The sequence below is a fragment of the Hippoglossus hippoglossus genome, chromosome 22, assembly GCF_009819705.1.
Source record: "Hippoglossus hippoglossus isolate fHipHip1 chromosome 22, fHipHip1.pri, whole genome shotgun sequence".
Classification (NCBI taxonomy): Eukaryota; Metazoa; Chordata; class Actinopteri; order Pleuronectiformes; family Pleuronectidae; genus Hippoglossus; species Hippoglossus hippoglossus.
Genome location: NC_047172.1, coordinates 23,293,746 through 23,308,488, shown reverse-complemented (window position 1 = coordinate 23,308,488; position 14,743 = coordinate 23,293,746). Strand labels below are relative to the sequence as shown.

At 42.1% G+C, this 14,743-nt stretch overlaps 2 protein-coding genes across 4 annotated transcripts in view; one reads left to right on the top strand and one right to left on the bottom strand.

Annotated features, from left to right (window-relative positions):
• The window catches only part of LOC117756218 (histone H1-like), a 266,131-nt gene that overhangs the window by 151,175 nt on the left and 100,213 nt on the right, over positions 1-14,743 (top strand). The gene's annotated exons all lie outside the window — the stretch shown is intronic.
• Positions 1-14,743, bottom strand: part of ccdc88c (coiled-coil domain containing 88C) — a 50,184-nt gene that overhangs the window by 21,200 nt on the left and 14,241 nt on the right. For all 3 annotated transcript variants that reach the window (XR_004612769.1, XR_004612768.1, XM_034576545.1), the window contains exons 4-16: positions 11,076-11,145; positions 10,418-10,476; positions 9,254-9,337; positions 5,760-5,903; positions 5,230-5,453; positions 4,669-4,750; positions 3,760-3,918; positions 3,439-3,585; positions 2,506-2,656; positions 2,212-2,393; positions 1,886-2,023; positions 1,514-1,798; positions 606-1,403 (exon numbers count right to left, since the gene is read on the bottom strand). Coding sequence is in view for 1 of the 3 variants with exons in the window: in XM_034576545.1 (XP_034432436.1) it covers positions 606-1,403; positions 1,514-1,798; positions 1,886-2,023; positions 2,212-2,393; positions 2,506-2,656; positions 3,439-3,585; positions 3,760-3,918; positions 4,669-4,750; positions 5,230-5,453; positions 5,760-5,903; positions 9,254-9,337; positions 10,418-10,476; positions 11,076-11,145 (2,523 nt within the window). In the remaining 2 variants the exon portion in view is untranslated. The remainder of the gene's footprint in view (positions 1-605; positions 1,404-1,513; positions 1,799-1,885; positions 2,024-2,211; positions 2,394-2,505; positions 2,657-3,438; positions 3,586-3,759; positions 3,919-4,668; positions 4,751-5,229; positions 5,454-5,759; positions 5,904-9,253; positions 9,338-10,417; positions 10,477-11,075; positions 11,146-14,743) is intronic.

The following is a 14,743-nucleotide window of genomic DNA, read 5'->3' as shown; positions in this document are numbered from 1 at the left end:
TGTGTACGGGCAAAATGTTGGACTTGTTTTTTTCGATGTGTTTAAATACGTGTCTCATAAACTCTCGAGCGTATGTAAAGTAAGGGCAGGTAAGCGGGGGAGTGAGGACATGTGGCAAGGTAGTAACGGATTCATAATTTGCTGCTACCATGATCCTGAAGCAGCGGTGGCAATAATTTTGAACATAGGGGAAATTGTGAGCTTAATCTGGGCCTTGGGAAACATTAACTGATAAAAGAATCTCCACGAGGTAATCTTTCTATTTGAGGTTTGGATCATATCACATGTGCATTCTAAAGAATTTCCCCAGTTGTCAAGGGTAAGTTTTGACAGTGACAGAATCAGAAACTAAATGATCTGTGTGATGAGATTTGTTAAAAGCCAGTTTCCAAGATAAAGTAAACCAACACGTCTTTAAAATGCTTAGAAAATCGGAATATCTAATAATACATTTGTTTTGTTACATTCTATTCTGGTGGGAACCTACATTAATATTGTATCAGCTCGATGGTAATGACAATAATCAAATTCCGTCATGTTCCCTATGTTTACTCCATGAATAAAAAATGTATAAGCATTTGAAGCCTTGAAGTATTTCCTCTCACCTCTCTCAGTGTAGCCAGAGTTCTCTTGTCAATAGTCGCCTGTTTATGTAGCTCCTTGTTCTCCCGCTCCAGCTCTTTGGCTTTGACTGCCACCTCCTTCAACCTGTTCACTTCTTTACTCAGCACTCCGCCTTCCTTTTCAATTGTAGCCAATAGCCTTACCCTCTCCTCCAGTTCTGTCTCTTTTCCCTCCAGCAGAGTTCTGATCTTCAAGCTCTCCTTCTCCAGGTGCTTCCTACCCTTCTCTGACTGCTCCAGGTCCAGTTGTAGCTTCCTCCTCTCCTTGTCTCCTTCCTCCCTCCTTTTACGCTCCTCTTTCAGGTCCTCTACTTCCCTTCTCCATTCCTCCTCTCTGCTTTGCGTCTCCTGTCTCTCCCTCTCTACCTCCTCCTTCTCATCTTTACTCCTCTCTAGTTCCTCTTCTAATCGATGCTTCTCCTGATTCAGAGTTGCCATGTTCACCTCCAGCCTTTCTGCCCTCTTCCTCTCTGTTTGTGCCTCCTCTCTGACCTCTTCAAGCCTCCTTTTCAGCTCCTGTGTCTCTCTCTGGACTTCTGTATGCTCCTCCTGCAGGGTAGCTAGACGAGCGGATGAGGAGCGCAGGTTTTCCAGTGAGCAGCGGAGGTCCAGGTTCTCCTTTGACAGCAGGCTGTTCTCTACCTCGTGCCTGTTCAGGTGCTGCAGCTGTTGCTGGGCTTCATCTGCCTCCCTCTTCAGTCGGTGCACCTCCTGCTCAAAGGAGGACACCTGCTTCTCAAGAGCCTCTGACCGCTCGCTGCATGCACGCAGAGACACCACCTAGGAGCAAAAACAGGGACAACTACACTTTACAGGCGTTGTTGTAGTAATAAGATTAGTTTTCAATTACGAATACAGGAATAAATAAATACATGTATTATTATTATTACTTCTCTGTTCACAGTGTCCCTGCTCCGCTCCAGCCTTATTGCCTCTCTCTCCGCCTCCTCGCACCGTCCTGCCCTCTCCCTCAGCCGTTCTGCCTCCTCATTTGATACTTTGAGTTGAGTTTCCAAGCTGGCCAATCGGGAGCTGGTGTCGGTGATGCTCTGGTGCAGTAAACGGTTCTCTGTTTCCACCTCACGGACTCTTGCCTCACTGTTGGACTGTGCACGCTCCTGAAGGGACACCACTGCATCAGATAGGTGATGCTTCTCACTCTCCAACTCTGAGATCTGATTGGAGAACAAAGGGGAAAGGGCATCAACAAAGAGTGCGTTTCAGTCTCATTTTAGTGAGAGAGTATGTTGTGTGTTATTTACCAGCCGATCCTTCTCTGCCCTCAGAACATGCATCTCTCTCTCCAGACTCTGCTTTTCCTTCAAAATTTCCTCCCCCAGAGATTCCATGTCCTGATTGGTCAGTCTCTCCTGGTCCAATAAGCCCTGCATACGCTCCAACTAAAAAAAAATAAAGATACCGTACTTATTAGTAACAAGTAAAAGAGAAAATATAATCAGTTCTTCTCTGTAACAGTAACACAATATATTTTAAAGCAAAATTTAGATTGTCTGCATCTTTTTTCTTTAAAGTAATTGTTATTTCTTCCTCGCTGTACAAATAGCTCGGCTACACCCAGGCCTCCCACCTTCTTGCTGAAACTCTGGTTCTCCCTGTCCAGCTCCTGGGTGTGGAGCTGCTGCTCCTGCAGGAGGTGGTTGTCTTCCTTCAGTCTCTCTACAGAGGACTGGAGCTCCCGGTTTTCCTTCTCCAGCTTCAACACTCGACTGGAAACACACTCGTTAAGCTCATGGACCAGTGACTTACGAGCTGCAGCAGAGAAAATTACTTTGGTTAGGACAGGATATAGAAAATATTTCTGGAAACACAAACTGAAGAGCATATAAGAGAACGTAATAGAAAAGTATATTGGGGGTTTTACTCTCTGTCTTAGTGTTGTCATGGTTCTTGCTCAGCTGCTCCAGCTCCCAGCCGAGATGAGCTGACTCGTTCATACTCTGTTTCTGTCCGATCTCCAGCAGCATGTTCTCCTCCACAAGCTCCTCCAGCCTCTGACGTTCATTGTCCCTCTCCTGCACAACACACACACAAAGGATTAGCACATGAAGTCAATGTATTCTCAAACATTCAAACTAGAGAAAGAAAGCTGGTTCAACACACATAATTACAGATGGTAAATGATATCATCATTTATCAGCTAACTTTCAACATTGCTGTGATAGGACTAAAAGCAGATTAAAGGGATAGTTCACCAAAAAATGAAAATGCACCCATCATCTACTCACCACTATGCCGATAGAGGGGGGGGGGCGAAGTGTTTGACTCCACAAAACACATCTGGAGTTTAAGGAGTAAACTTTGTTGCAGCCGAATCCGATTGAAGTCAATGGCGACATACGTACACTTCAGACATAATAAAACAACAGAAAAAACACAACTTGCCTTCATACTGCTTGTGTGGCGTCATCCAAGTGTGGAGGCATGTTATTTTTTTTCTGTTGTTTTATTATGTCTGAAGTGTATTTCGCCATGACTTCAATTGTATTGGATTAGGCTGCAACAATGTTTACACCTAAAACCCCAGAAGTGTTTTGTGGAATCAAACACTTCACCCACCGCGCCATCGGCGAGTAGATGAGTGCATTGTCATTTTTCTGTGAACTATCCCTTTAAGAAAACTCACAATTAAATTAAGACTTGAACATATATACATATATAACAATATACAGCTGCTTTGCTGACAGAAATGGCTGCTCTAAAAGTTTTGTATAATATATAAAAATGCTTATATCATTATATATCAATATAATTGCAGAACATATATATTTGTACATAGAGAGGTACAGAATAATACCATTTCCAGGTCGTGTATCTTAGCTCGTAGTAAAAGGTTGTCTTTCTCCAGAGTGTGAAGTTTTTCAAAGCGCCCCCTAGAGGCTGACAGCTGCTCTTCCAGCAACATCTTTGTCTCCATCAGAGTAAAGTTGTCCTCACGAAGCTCCTGCATAACCACACACACAAACACACATTGTAAAACCAAACAAACCGAATATGAAATTATCTAGAACATCAGACTAAATGTCTCCATTAATCAGATATCAAAATATGAATCCTGTTGTTTTATAATATGATGGTTAAGTGCACACTTGTGTGTTGCATGAAACTGTGACTGTACCTCTGCTCTGGTCTTGTAGAAGTGAACATCATTGAGTTTTTCTTTACATCTGGTCAGTTCAGTCTCCAGCCTGTCCACCCTGGATGCTCTCTCCCTCAGAGAGTCCACCTCGTCCCGGTACACTCGGGCTGAGCGAGCCTCACAAGATAACGACTGATTCTGAACACAAACGCATTATTATAATTTTTCATGAAATTATTTTTTCCTATAATAATAAAGAAATGTAAATAACTATAATCAAGATAACTAATGTAATATATAGTATAACTAGAATAAAGTATCATAGTATAATAAAGTACTGGATAATCTTAATTATATATATATATATATATATATATATATATATATATATATATATATATATATATACACAGTTTATATATACACACACACATACAAATTGGTAAGGTAAAATTGCCATAAATTGAACAGTATTTAAATACAACCTTGAATTACCTGTTAACCAAAGATTTGGATTATTGGGTGGATTTTCCACAAAAATGAAGTGTTGATATAAATCACATTATCACTACAGCTAACTCAAAGAAGATATTGAAATAACGAAAGGGCGAAAACTCCCATGAACATAGGTGAGCCCTTTCAGCGGTGGAGAGACCACAGGGTTGAAAAGGATGAAACGGGACATGTATGCATGTTGGGTATGAAGCTTCTGAAGGACCAGTGAAGGGAGATGTGTTGTTTTGGTCTTTAATTCAAATATCAACTCCCCAGAATCGCTTACCCCACATTCAACAGCAGAATACTGCCACTGATCGACTCTAACTCCTGTCTCGACTCCAAAAAAACAAAGCACGTGAAGTGCAGTGATTTTGTTCTCTTTTTATAACTGTTTCTCTCCATACAGATGTGTGTCACATACACATCTGCTATGTATAAATGTGTCCTAACCTCTTGCTTTAGTTTCTGTAACTCCTGATCCAGACGCTCCCCTTCATGTTTTGAATCCATCAGATGCTCAGTTTTTTCCTCGCTGAGAACACACACACACACACACACACACACATACACACACACACACAGATAAGTGAGTCGCTTCAATTAAAATAGATCAATCATTATGCTGTATAATCTGCTTCACACCAAGATGATTCCCAGATAGGTTGAAAGTCATTTAAGATATTAAAACGTCACAGTAATAAGTTTATTGAAACTCACTGTAAACTATTATGTAAACCTTACAGTTTTTGGGGTGAAATAATAAAGATTATATATTCTGCAGAATTACTTCCAGTTGCTGTGTGCAGAGTGAGAGCATATAGTGTAGTTAATCTCCAAATAAATGGACTTTCTGGATGATTGTGATGGGTAACAATGTGCAAACCCCAAAATATGACCATGAAATACAATTTTAAAAGGACTGATGAGTATCAGATGGACTACATCAGATTGATTCATAGTTTGGGTTCAAGTCATTAGGCAAACATCCAGGTTTGGACTCTTAAGACTTACAGTTCTTGTCTGTATTTGCGGAGCTTGGCCTTGGTATCAGCAAGCTCCACAGACAGATGCTGTCTCTCTTCTTTGGTCAGAGTCAGAGCGGATCCTCCAACATTTACTCCCACACCTCCAGTGCTCTGCCCTCGCTGTGGGCTGCTCATGCCCAGGTTCCTGCACCCTTCCTGGGGCTGCTGACTGAACAGGTAATCCCTCTCCTGGGTCAAATCCAAAATCACCTGGAGGGCAGATATTTTGTTTTCCCATTGAAATAATGCTACAAGAAAACCCTTTAATTTCAGCCTTTAATTGCACCACAAAATGTGTACATTTGCGTTAGAGTGGAAAATATGATGAAGCAGCATAACATCACTGAACACTACTAATCTTAATATGCATAATATATCATAAAGTAAACAATAATTAATATATTGTGCACTTATACATTAATATATTTCAATATGCCATATATAGATTAAATACATTTTTATAAATATTGATTAAATAACATAATATGCCTGGTAGTGGCTCTTGTGTCTCTGTACCTCACTGGCTTTGTCTCTCTGGTCAATCAGTTGCTGTAGTGATGTAGCCATGTTACGGGACAGAGGCTCCAGCTCTTCACGCACAAGCTCTGCTTCTTCCTCCAGCCAGGAGAGGTCGAGTACATTCAGTTGGTTATGGGTAACCTGCAATATACACACACACACACACACACACACACATGCACACAATTTTGCTGTTTAAAATGAACTTTCTTTACACTGATTGCTACTGACAAGCTGTTATTGTTGGACATGTTTCATGCTGCAGGGAGATAAAACAATGCAAATGGTGTGACATTCATGGGACATTTCTTGGAGATTGAAATGAACAGAAATAAGGGAACAATGTAACAACAGTTTCTACACCACCTGACATGAGGCACAAGTGTGATATTACACCTAAAACAAGCTGCACTGCGCTAGTATAATCACATCAATAACATCAACCTATGCAATAAATTGGTGGGTGAACAGGAACAAGATAAGTAGCTGCAGTGTACAGGAAACCTGCTCACATGGATCACTAGTTTTATCTCTATACACCTTAGCTAACATAATATATCAGTGTTGAGGTACATCCTGGACAGAGCAGGACAATTTTACATGTTAGCTATATCTAACAATTGTTTCCATTATTATTTTAATCAGTCAAATATTTGCCTTATTAATGTTTACTTATTTAGTCCATAAAATGTAATTAAGCTCAAGTTGACATATTCATATTCAAATTGCAATAACTGTCCAATCACCAGTTCAAAAGCTGAAGATTTTTATTTTTGGAAAGCAAGAACCAGGAAACATTTGGCATTTTGCTCAAACTTAAAAAACATTTTTTTTAAACCAAAGACAAAATTGTAAATATTCACATCTAGTAAGTATGTTTTTCATTGCAAAATGATCAGCATCAATAAAAGTAAATAACTGATAAATATTATATCAATCGACTTGTAATTTAAACAGCTAAGCATGGCTACTCTAAAGATTTAATAAATGAAGAGGGGGATAAAGAGAGGGAGGAGTGGCAGGTCTGGGGTGTGTACTCCGAGCCACGGAGCCAGTGGATACTAAAGGCAAATTCAAAATAATAGTTTCCAAATCCGCCAGTCTGCTGGGGTCTGCTATGGTCTTTGTGACAGTGCTGAGTGTAACTGTGCACATCAACAGCGCATGCTCCCGGCACATTGTATCCACCTACTGGAATAGAATGTGGGATCAGGTACACATTTGCTGTGGCTAAAGGGGTAGAGCGGTCGACGGTGGTACGATCACCATCTTTTCCATCTGCATGCCGAAGTGTCCTTGGGCAAAATACTGAACCCCAAATTGCCTCTTATAGAAAAAAAAGTGCTGCCCATAGATGCACTGTATGAATGTGTGTGTGTGCGTAATGAAATGTCTGTAACATACTTTGGTCAAAATACCACAAGGATCATTTCAAACAGCACCCTTTTTACCCTGTATAAAACAGCCCTCCACAGAGTGACCTGTTTTGAGTGCCTGTTCCTTTAAATGCTAATGAGCCAGCTCCCCCCTCCCGCCTCTCCCCCCATGATTTTAAACGATATAAATTACATATTTTATATGATATAAATTATCAAATATGCATCCCATACTTTGTATTCCCCTTCTGTTGTCCTGGAGTTTTAATTTTCCCAATCACATCATTAAATGTCCCCCTCTGCCCCCCCACTACAAGCACACAAGCAGACAGACAGAGAGAGAAAGAGAGGGGTGGGGGGGGGGGGCTATGAAGACCATCATTTACCCCCGAACCCCGACATTCAACGGGTACAACAACAAGCGGAGAAAGCAGAATCGCGGGCTGACCTTATACACACAGTCTATGGGGCTGACCAGCGCGGAGAAATGCGTGTCCCGTGTGAACAGCCAGGCGGCTGCGCGCTTGAGAACGGCGCTGCACTGCCTCGCAGCGGCGCTTCCGCGTCCGGTGTACCCCGGCGTAACTACTGTAACGCCGGGTTCACACAGGACGCGGAAGCGCAGCGCCACGGCGCGCCGCGCCATTCTCAAGCGCGCAGCCGCCTGGCTGTTCACACAGGACGCGCATTTCTCCGCGCCGGTCAGCCCGCGATTCTGCTTTCTCCGCTTGTTGTTGTACCCGTTGAATGTCGGGGTTCGGGGTAAATGATGATGGTCTTCATAGCCCCCCCCCCCACCCCTCTCTTTCTCTCTCTGTCTGTCTGCTTGTGTGCTTGTAGTGGATGGGCAGAGGGGGACATTTAATTATGTGATTGTGAAAATTGTGAAAATTAAAACTCCAGGACAACAGAAGGGGAATACAAAGTATGGGAATGCATATTTGATAATTTATGTCATATAAAATATGTCATTTATATCGTTTCAAATAATTTTTCAGTGTGTTTCCTGGCGCGATACGCTCGCGGCAAGCAGAAAAAATAGACTCAACGCCGAAACCATCGGTGCAGGGCACGAGGCGCCCTCGGCGCTGCGCGGCGCATCGGAGCCTATGTGAACGGCACAATTGAGTAATGGGGGCGGAAAGGAGGCGCCTGGCTTTCCTTGGCGCGGCGCGCCGTGGCGCTGCGCTTCCGCGTCCGGTGTTAACCCGGCGTAACGAGTGGGGGGGCTCTGTTTGTGCCAGTGTTACAGTAGCGCTGAACACTGCGGAAGTCTTCCACACTGCTGGCTGTGTGGCGTTGACACAAATTCCAGCTCACGCATGGGAGAGCGAGCGGTCGCGCCCGAGCAGCTGCTGCAGCCTCCCAGTCCCAACGATCCAGACAAATGCCACATGTGAGTGAATCGCGGGCTGACCAGCGGAGAAATGCTCGTCCCGTGTGAACTGCCAGGCGGCTGCGTGCATGGGAACGGCGCTGCGCTGCCTCGCAGCCTCGCTGCCTCCGGTGTAACGAGTGTGGGGGACGGGGGGACGGGGGGGGGGGGGGACTTCCAGTGCCTTGTTACGACACAAAACCCAGGAAGCTCAATCGAGTCACTCAAGCATGACGTTTCTGACTTAGAGGAACCATAACAAAACGCGCGAGTGTTTTTTTTCCCAGAGTTTTTGGGTTGGTAGACATGCCAGATACCCACATTAACGTGTAGAAGCACTAACAAAGTGGAATTTGCATGCTATGTCCCCTTTAAAATCTCATTTGGTGCAACCAAAATACATGGACGCCCCCCCCCCCCCCCCCCCCCCCAAAAAAAAAAAATCATGACCTGACATGTGACAGAAACAAGAAACAGACAACATCTGCTATCTGAAAACAAAACCTGGTCAGACTACTGACTGACAGTGAAGAGGTCAAAGGTCACATCACAGGAGCTGATGGAGATCACAAGATGTGTTTGACAGTCTTGGAAGAGATAGTGAGTGTAGTCTTGATAAAGATTATTTTCCCAAAATGCTGTAGAGTAAGGAAAACACCACAACAGATATTTGAAGTCATGATCTACACGGATCACTGGATGATTTTATCACAGACAACAGACTCATGTGATCTACTGACCTCCTGGATGTGAGAGACAATGGCGGCCTGGGTCTCGATGTTCAGCAGTTTGATCTTCTCTATCATCTCCTCCTTACGCTCACACTGACCATGCACACACACACACACACACACACAGACACACACAGTCACACACACAGGGAGATAAATTGCAAAGGGAAACATATTTTATTAAAACTGTAATTTTTGAAATTAAGATAAAAACTCAAGGCTGTTGCCTTTACACTGGTGTAAATAATAGTTTAATGTAAAATGTTAGTTGGTTTAGAGTTGGTTTGCTGAGTAATTTGAAAAACAGGAACAACATTTCAATGTGACTTTATCAGTCCTTCCATCCCTCTGTCTTTCCATTCATTGCTCCCTCATGGCCTTCCTCTTTCATGAAACCAGTAAGACCAGAATAGGGAGGAAGGGAGACAAAAGGGAGGGGAATTAGGAAGAAGGGAGTGAGGAGGGGAGAAACAGTGCAGCCTTGGGCAAAGAAAAACAAGCACAAAGTGGGTTCAAACCCATGGGAGAGGCGGAAACGAGAGACAACAAAGAGCTGCATGAGAAAAAACCCAGAGACCCCACCTCCTATATGACTGGCCACTCCTCTTTACCTACAGGTAACCCAGTAAACCCTTTCTGGATACTTCTTACAATTACAACTTCATTCATGATTACTAAGGATGGATTAAAAAACTGCTGATTTTACACACCCAAACTAGTTGCCTTAAATAACTTACACAAATATAAGTTAATACAAATTCACACTAGCTGCTGTGGTGCCCTTCAGCAAGACTACACTGCCAAAATGTGACAATCAAATATCCAACATTTTCCTTTTGCAGTTCCACAATCATGATGAATGTTCTTTCAGGAAATCATTAATATGACTCCATGTGTTTTTGAATACTGCAGTCCCACCCACATCCAGTCCCACCCTGCACCTTATCAGGACACACACTGAACGGCTGTGCTCGGACATGCAAAACTAAACACACACAAACTCACTGGGAGACACTGGGTGGCACAGTAACCTGCTGTGTTTGGGGCGTGTGTGTGTGTGTTTGGGGCGTGTGTGTGTGTGTGTGTGTGTGTGTGTGTGTGTGTGTGTGTGTGTGTGTGTGTGTGTGTGTGTGTGTGTGTGTGTGTGTGTGTGTGTGTGTGTGTGTGTTATACCTGAACAGCACAGCCTAGTATCAGCAACAACATTCTTTTCAGTTCTTCCATGCTCTTGGCTGGAGGGAACAAAACACAGATACAGTACATGTCTATCAGAGGCATTCATATTCAACACTTGAAAAAATAGTTAACAAAGTGCTTCAAATATTAGGAATCATTACACAGCTGAATTCAAGTGAAATTAACAAGTTACTACAAGAAATGCGTTCATAAAAAATTATTTTAACAAGTCTGAACATTATGTTTGAAGAAATAATCTCAAGGTTGACGATGATGCCTGAGGCAGTTTTACAGGAAACAATGCTTCAGCTAACATTTCCCTGACTACACTAGCTATACTTATTCATTTAACAAGAAAAACAAATATAAGATTCAGTTTTCAACTCTGCAAAGATGCAGCCACTCAGTTATAATGTAAGTCTCCAGGAGACCAGTGTTTGCAATGAGGTCATAGCAGCAGAATCAAGAACGACAATACAAGAAGAAACATGAACAAATATCCAAAACAGTGCAGATCTTGAAAACTGCAACCCACATTAGAGTGGCAGGACTGTAATAAGTAACCATGCCAGTTTTTTGGTAATTAGTCTTTGTACGAGAGAAGAATGCAGGATTAACAGTAGGTGTATTGTACAATGTGTAGAACATGTGTTACCTGATATTGGATCCTTAGCGATGGAGAGGATGTTAGGAAGGGGCATGACTATTAACTGCTGTAAGTTCTCCTGCAACACAGACGGGGAGGTTGAGGAGTGGAAGAGGCAAAGACAGAGAACAAAGACATTTTAATCTTACAGGGACTATGATAACTGTGTATTAGAACATGTATATGGTCTGTATTTATATAGCACTTCTCTAGTCTTAATGGCCACTCAAAGCGTGTTACAGTACAGTTATTGACATTCATCCATTCACATAGTGCATCTCTGTGCACCACTTTTCAGAAGGGGGCATTTTTGGGCTTCACTATCTTGCCCAAGGACACCTCAAACCGCCGACATTCTGGTTAGAGGGTGGCTGCTCTACCCTCTAAGCAGCAGCCAATGCGCCTGACAAAGTGAGGGACTACAAGCTCAGTCAGACCAGCAGCCAACTGGGGGCAACAAAAGCAGTAAGGTGGGTCCTTGTTACAAATTAGATATCAGTATACTTTTGTCTAATTCTGATCTTAAACAAAGAGCATGGCTGCATTTTTTAGATGGATAATATTTGAAAATGAACAAATCAAAATACAGTGTATGGTTATGCATTTGTTTACTTATATCAACATTTAGACAAGGGTCTCCTTCTTAAATTAGATTCTTGAAGAAATCTGACCAGGATAAGTTAGTCAGTGGGACATTTAACACTTATATCAGTTTTAACAGTTGCTACTTTTACTGCAGCTTGTTTATTGTGGTGTAGAGGGACCCAAACATTGAGAGTAGGAGCAAAACTGAAAGCGTCTGCTAAACGGTGCTCTAGTTTTTACAAGAGCTGCTCAACTTTGATCAAATGCTTTCTGTAGAAATGAATCAAAGTCCACTGACTAACTGACCCAGACTTGTGTGCTACATGTTTGCATGTGTGTGCAAGTGTGTGTAGGCAAGCAGCCAACAGGAAACACCCTCCTGTCGACAGGAGAGAGGGAGGGAGAGAGAGTCAGGAAAGAAACACCCCTCTAGGAGGGAATGCTTTCCATTCCAGGACATCCTCTCCTGTCTCCCAAACGCACCTGACAGTCAAGAATATTCCAGACCAATTAAAATAAACTAAATATTTTCTAAACTCAAATGAGTAAAAAGCAATCACAGAATCCAGTCTATCAGGGGAGGCAGGGGTAAAGAGCTGTCACCCAAATAAGGCAGGAAAATAACAGAAGGAAATAAGTATAAGGTTTAGAGAAGGACACATGGGAGGGGGGATGCTAATGACCTCTGGCTGAGGAGTAGGAAAATGTACTGTTGGGTGTGTGTGTGTGTGTGTGTGTGTGTGTGTGTGTGTGTGTGTGTGTGTGTGTGTGTGTGTGGGGGGGGGGGGGGGGTGGGGGGGTGGATGGAAGTACCTGGCACAACACACATCTGTACACAATCTCACACTCAGCTTCTCACCATGAGGAGATATATCAAAAGTCACATGTGAGGCTGTGCTGTTAAATATGAAAAAAAACAAAAACATCCACGTTTCTTCAAACGTGTTATATGACCTATACTAGTGTGGATATTTAGGCAAAGTCACAACTTAATGAGATTTAGTCCTCTGGTCTAGAGTGTCATCTGCTAACCAGGCCAATAAAACTATCAGTTTACACCACAGTTTAACTGTATAGGTAGGGCAATACCTGCAGATACTGTTACACTGACCTATAAACCAGGATGTAATGAGAGACCACGCCAGTCTCTCTCTCTCTCTCCCCGTCTTAAACACATACACACAGAGTTTGAATAAAACATGTGGGCTGGCTACCAGATGTCTTTAAGGACCTCAACTGAAACACACTGACTTTTAGTTTGTTTCACTCAGATTCATGACAGACAGGGTGAATATACAACCCTGAACTAACACAAATTATATCTAAATAACCTATCAAAGAGCAAGAGTAAGATTCAATATTTCTTATGTTTTTGATGTTTTCCGGTCCACCTCAACAACTGACGGATAATGATTGTTGGTTAAAAAATAAATTTGAAAAAAAGATAGAAAAACAGCTTTGTTCTAATCAGCGACCCAAACATTACATTGGTGAGAGGAAAAGTCATGTTGCATTCTGAAGAATCAAAAGGGTGAGGCCACATGCAACACTGCACATAATTATACAGTAGGATTTAAAGTTAGCCGAGGCAGAGAGTTTGTGTGGCTCTGCGAGCTTTGTCGGCAGAGGCTCCACAGCAGGAGGGTTATAGTGAACCCAGACTGCTGTCCTGGGAATGACATACCAATCAGAACATTGCCACAAGGTCGATAGATGCACAGGAAATTTGTACTTAAATGTGGTAGAGAGCATTTGTAAGGTGGAAAATAATAGAAAAGAAGGATCATCTTATTATGTCAGCCGCAACTACAAAATCAATGATGCTCTCCCACATGTCTAAAATATGACAACAGTTGAGTTGTAGTGATCATAATCTAAAAACACTGGAAAAGTAAGATTTCTAAGCTTTCGATTAACTTTTCTTGTCATGCTATTGGTCACAATAAATCAAAATGAAACTTGCCCTTTCATCTTTTCAGAATGAAACTATAGAGTCATTGCAACACTTGCAATGACTCTATAGATTTATGCAAGGATAGATATCGTATGTATCACATATGGACATATCAGCACATACACATAACTCAACACTGCGGTGGAATATTTTGACAGTAACAATGCCACCAGCAATTTATATCACTGTCATTACTGTGATTATCATCATTCTCAGAGCGAAGCGCAGTCAAACAGCAGAAATTGCTCTCACAGCAGGGCTAGCAAACCAGGCTCTTTGTCTGGTTTGTACAGTTCAGTCAATATATTGTCCACAATAACTGTTGCAACAAAAATGTATACTGTACATCCCGTGGAAAAAGAACGACATTAAAGCTATATGAACATGTGAGTTGATCAAGTTAAATACACTATTCTCTCTAGTAAATATTACCTGTACACAACACAATACCTAGCTGTCAGTTACAACTGTTCTGTCTGTTTACAATAAAAAATACTCAAGACAGTGTGAATTAGGTGTATACCAATTTGAAATGTCTCTATTCTTTACATGTATGCTAGAGTGTGTATATGTGAGTGTGTGTACTAGTGATAGCTGAGAGCTATCGATATTGTCCTGCAGCAACAGCACCAGCAGCATCTATCACTTAATATTGACAAGGGATCTATACAGCTTGCCACACTGACCCATTTAGACACAGACACACACACACACACACGGCCCAAATCCGTGGCCAACTAACACATTGGGCTCCAATTTCTAATCCAAGAGCAATAAAATGGTGGCAGCTAACAGCAGATCTAACTTTAAGAGTGACTCGGCTCTGTGTTGCACTAACTCGCTCATGACTGTGACTGATTTAAAATACAAATAAAAGCCTGCTCCTTTCTGTTTACATATACAATGTATAAATGCTTAGTGCCAAAATGCCCTAGATACAAATTGTTATTTGTTTCTCTGCCTCATAGTTTGAGTGTTATAAGCACAAACATAACTCAAAACAAAAAAGTTAATAATGGCTTGCATCTATATAGCGCCTTTCACAGGCCCCAAGGACGCTTTACATATGTCTGTGAGGACAAAACAGAAGAGAAACAAAAGTAATAATACAAAACAGGATAGAAATAAACAGCAGGGT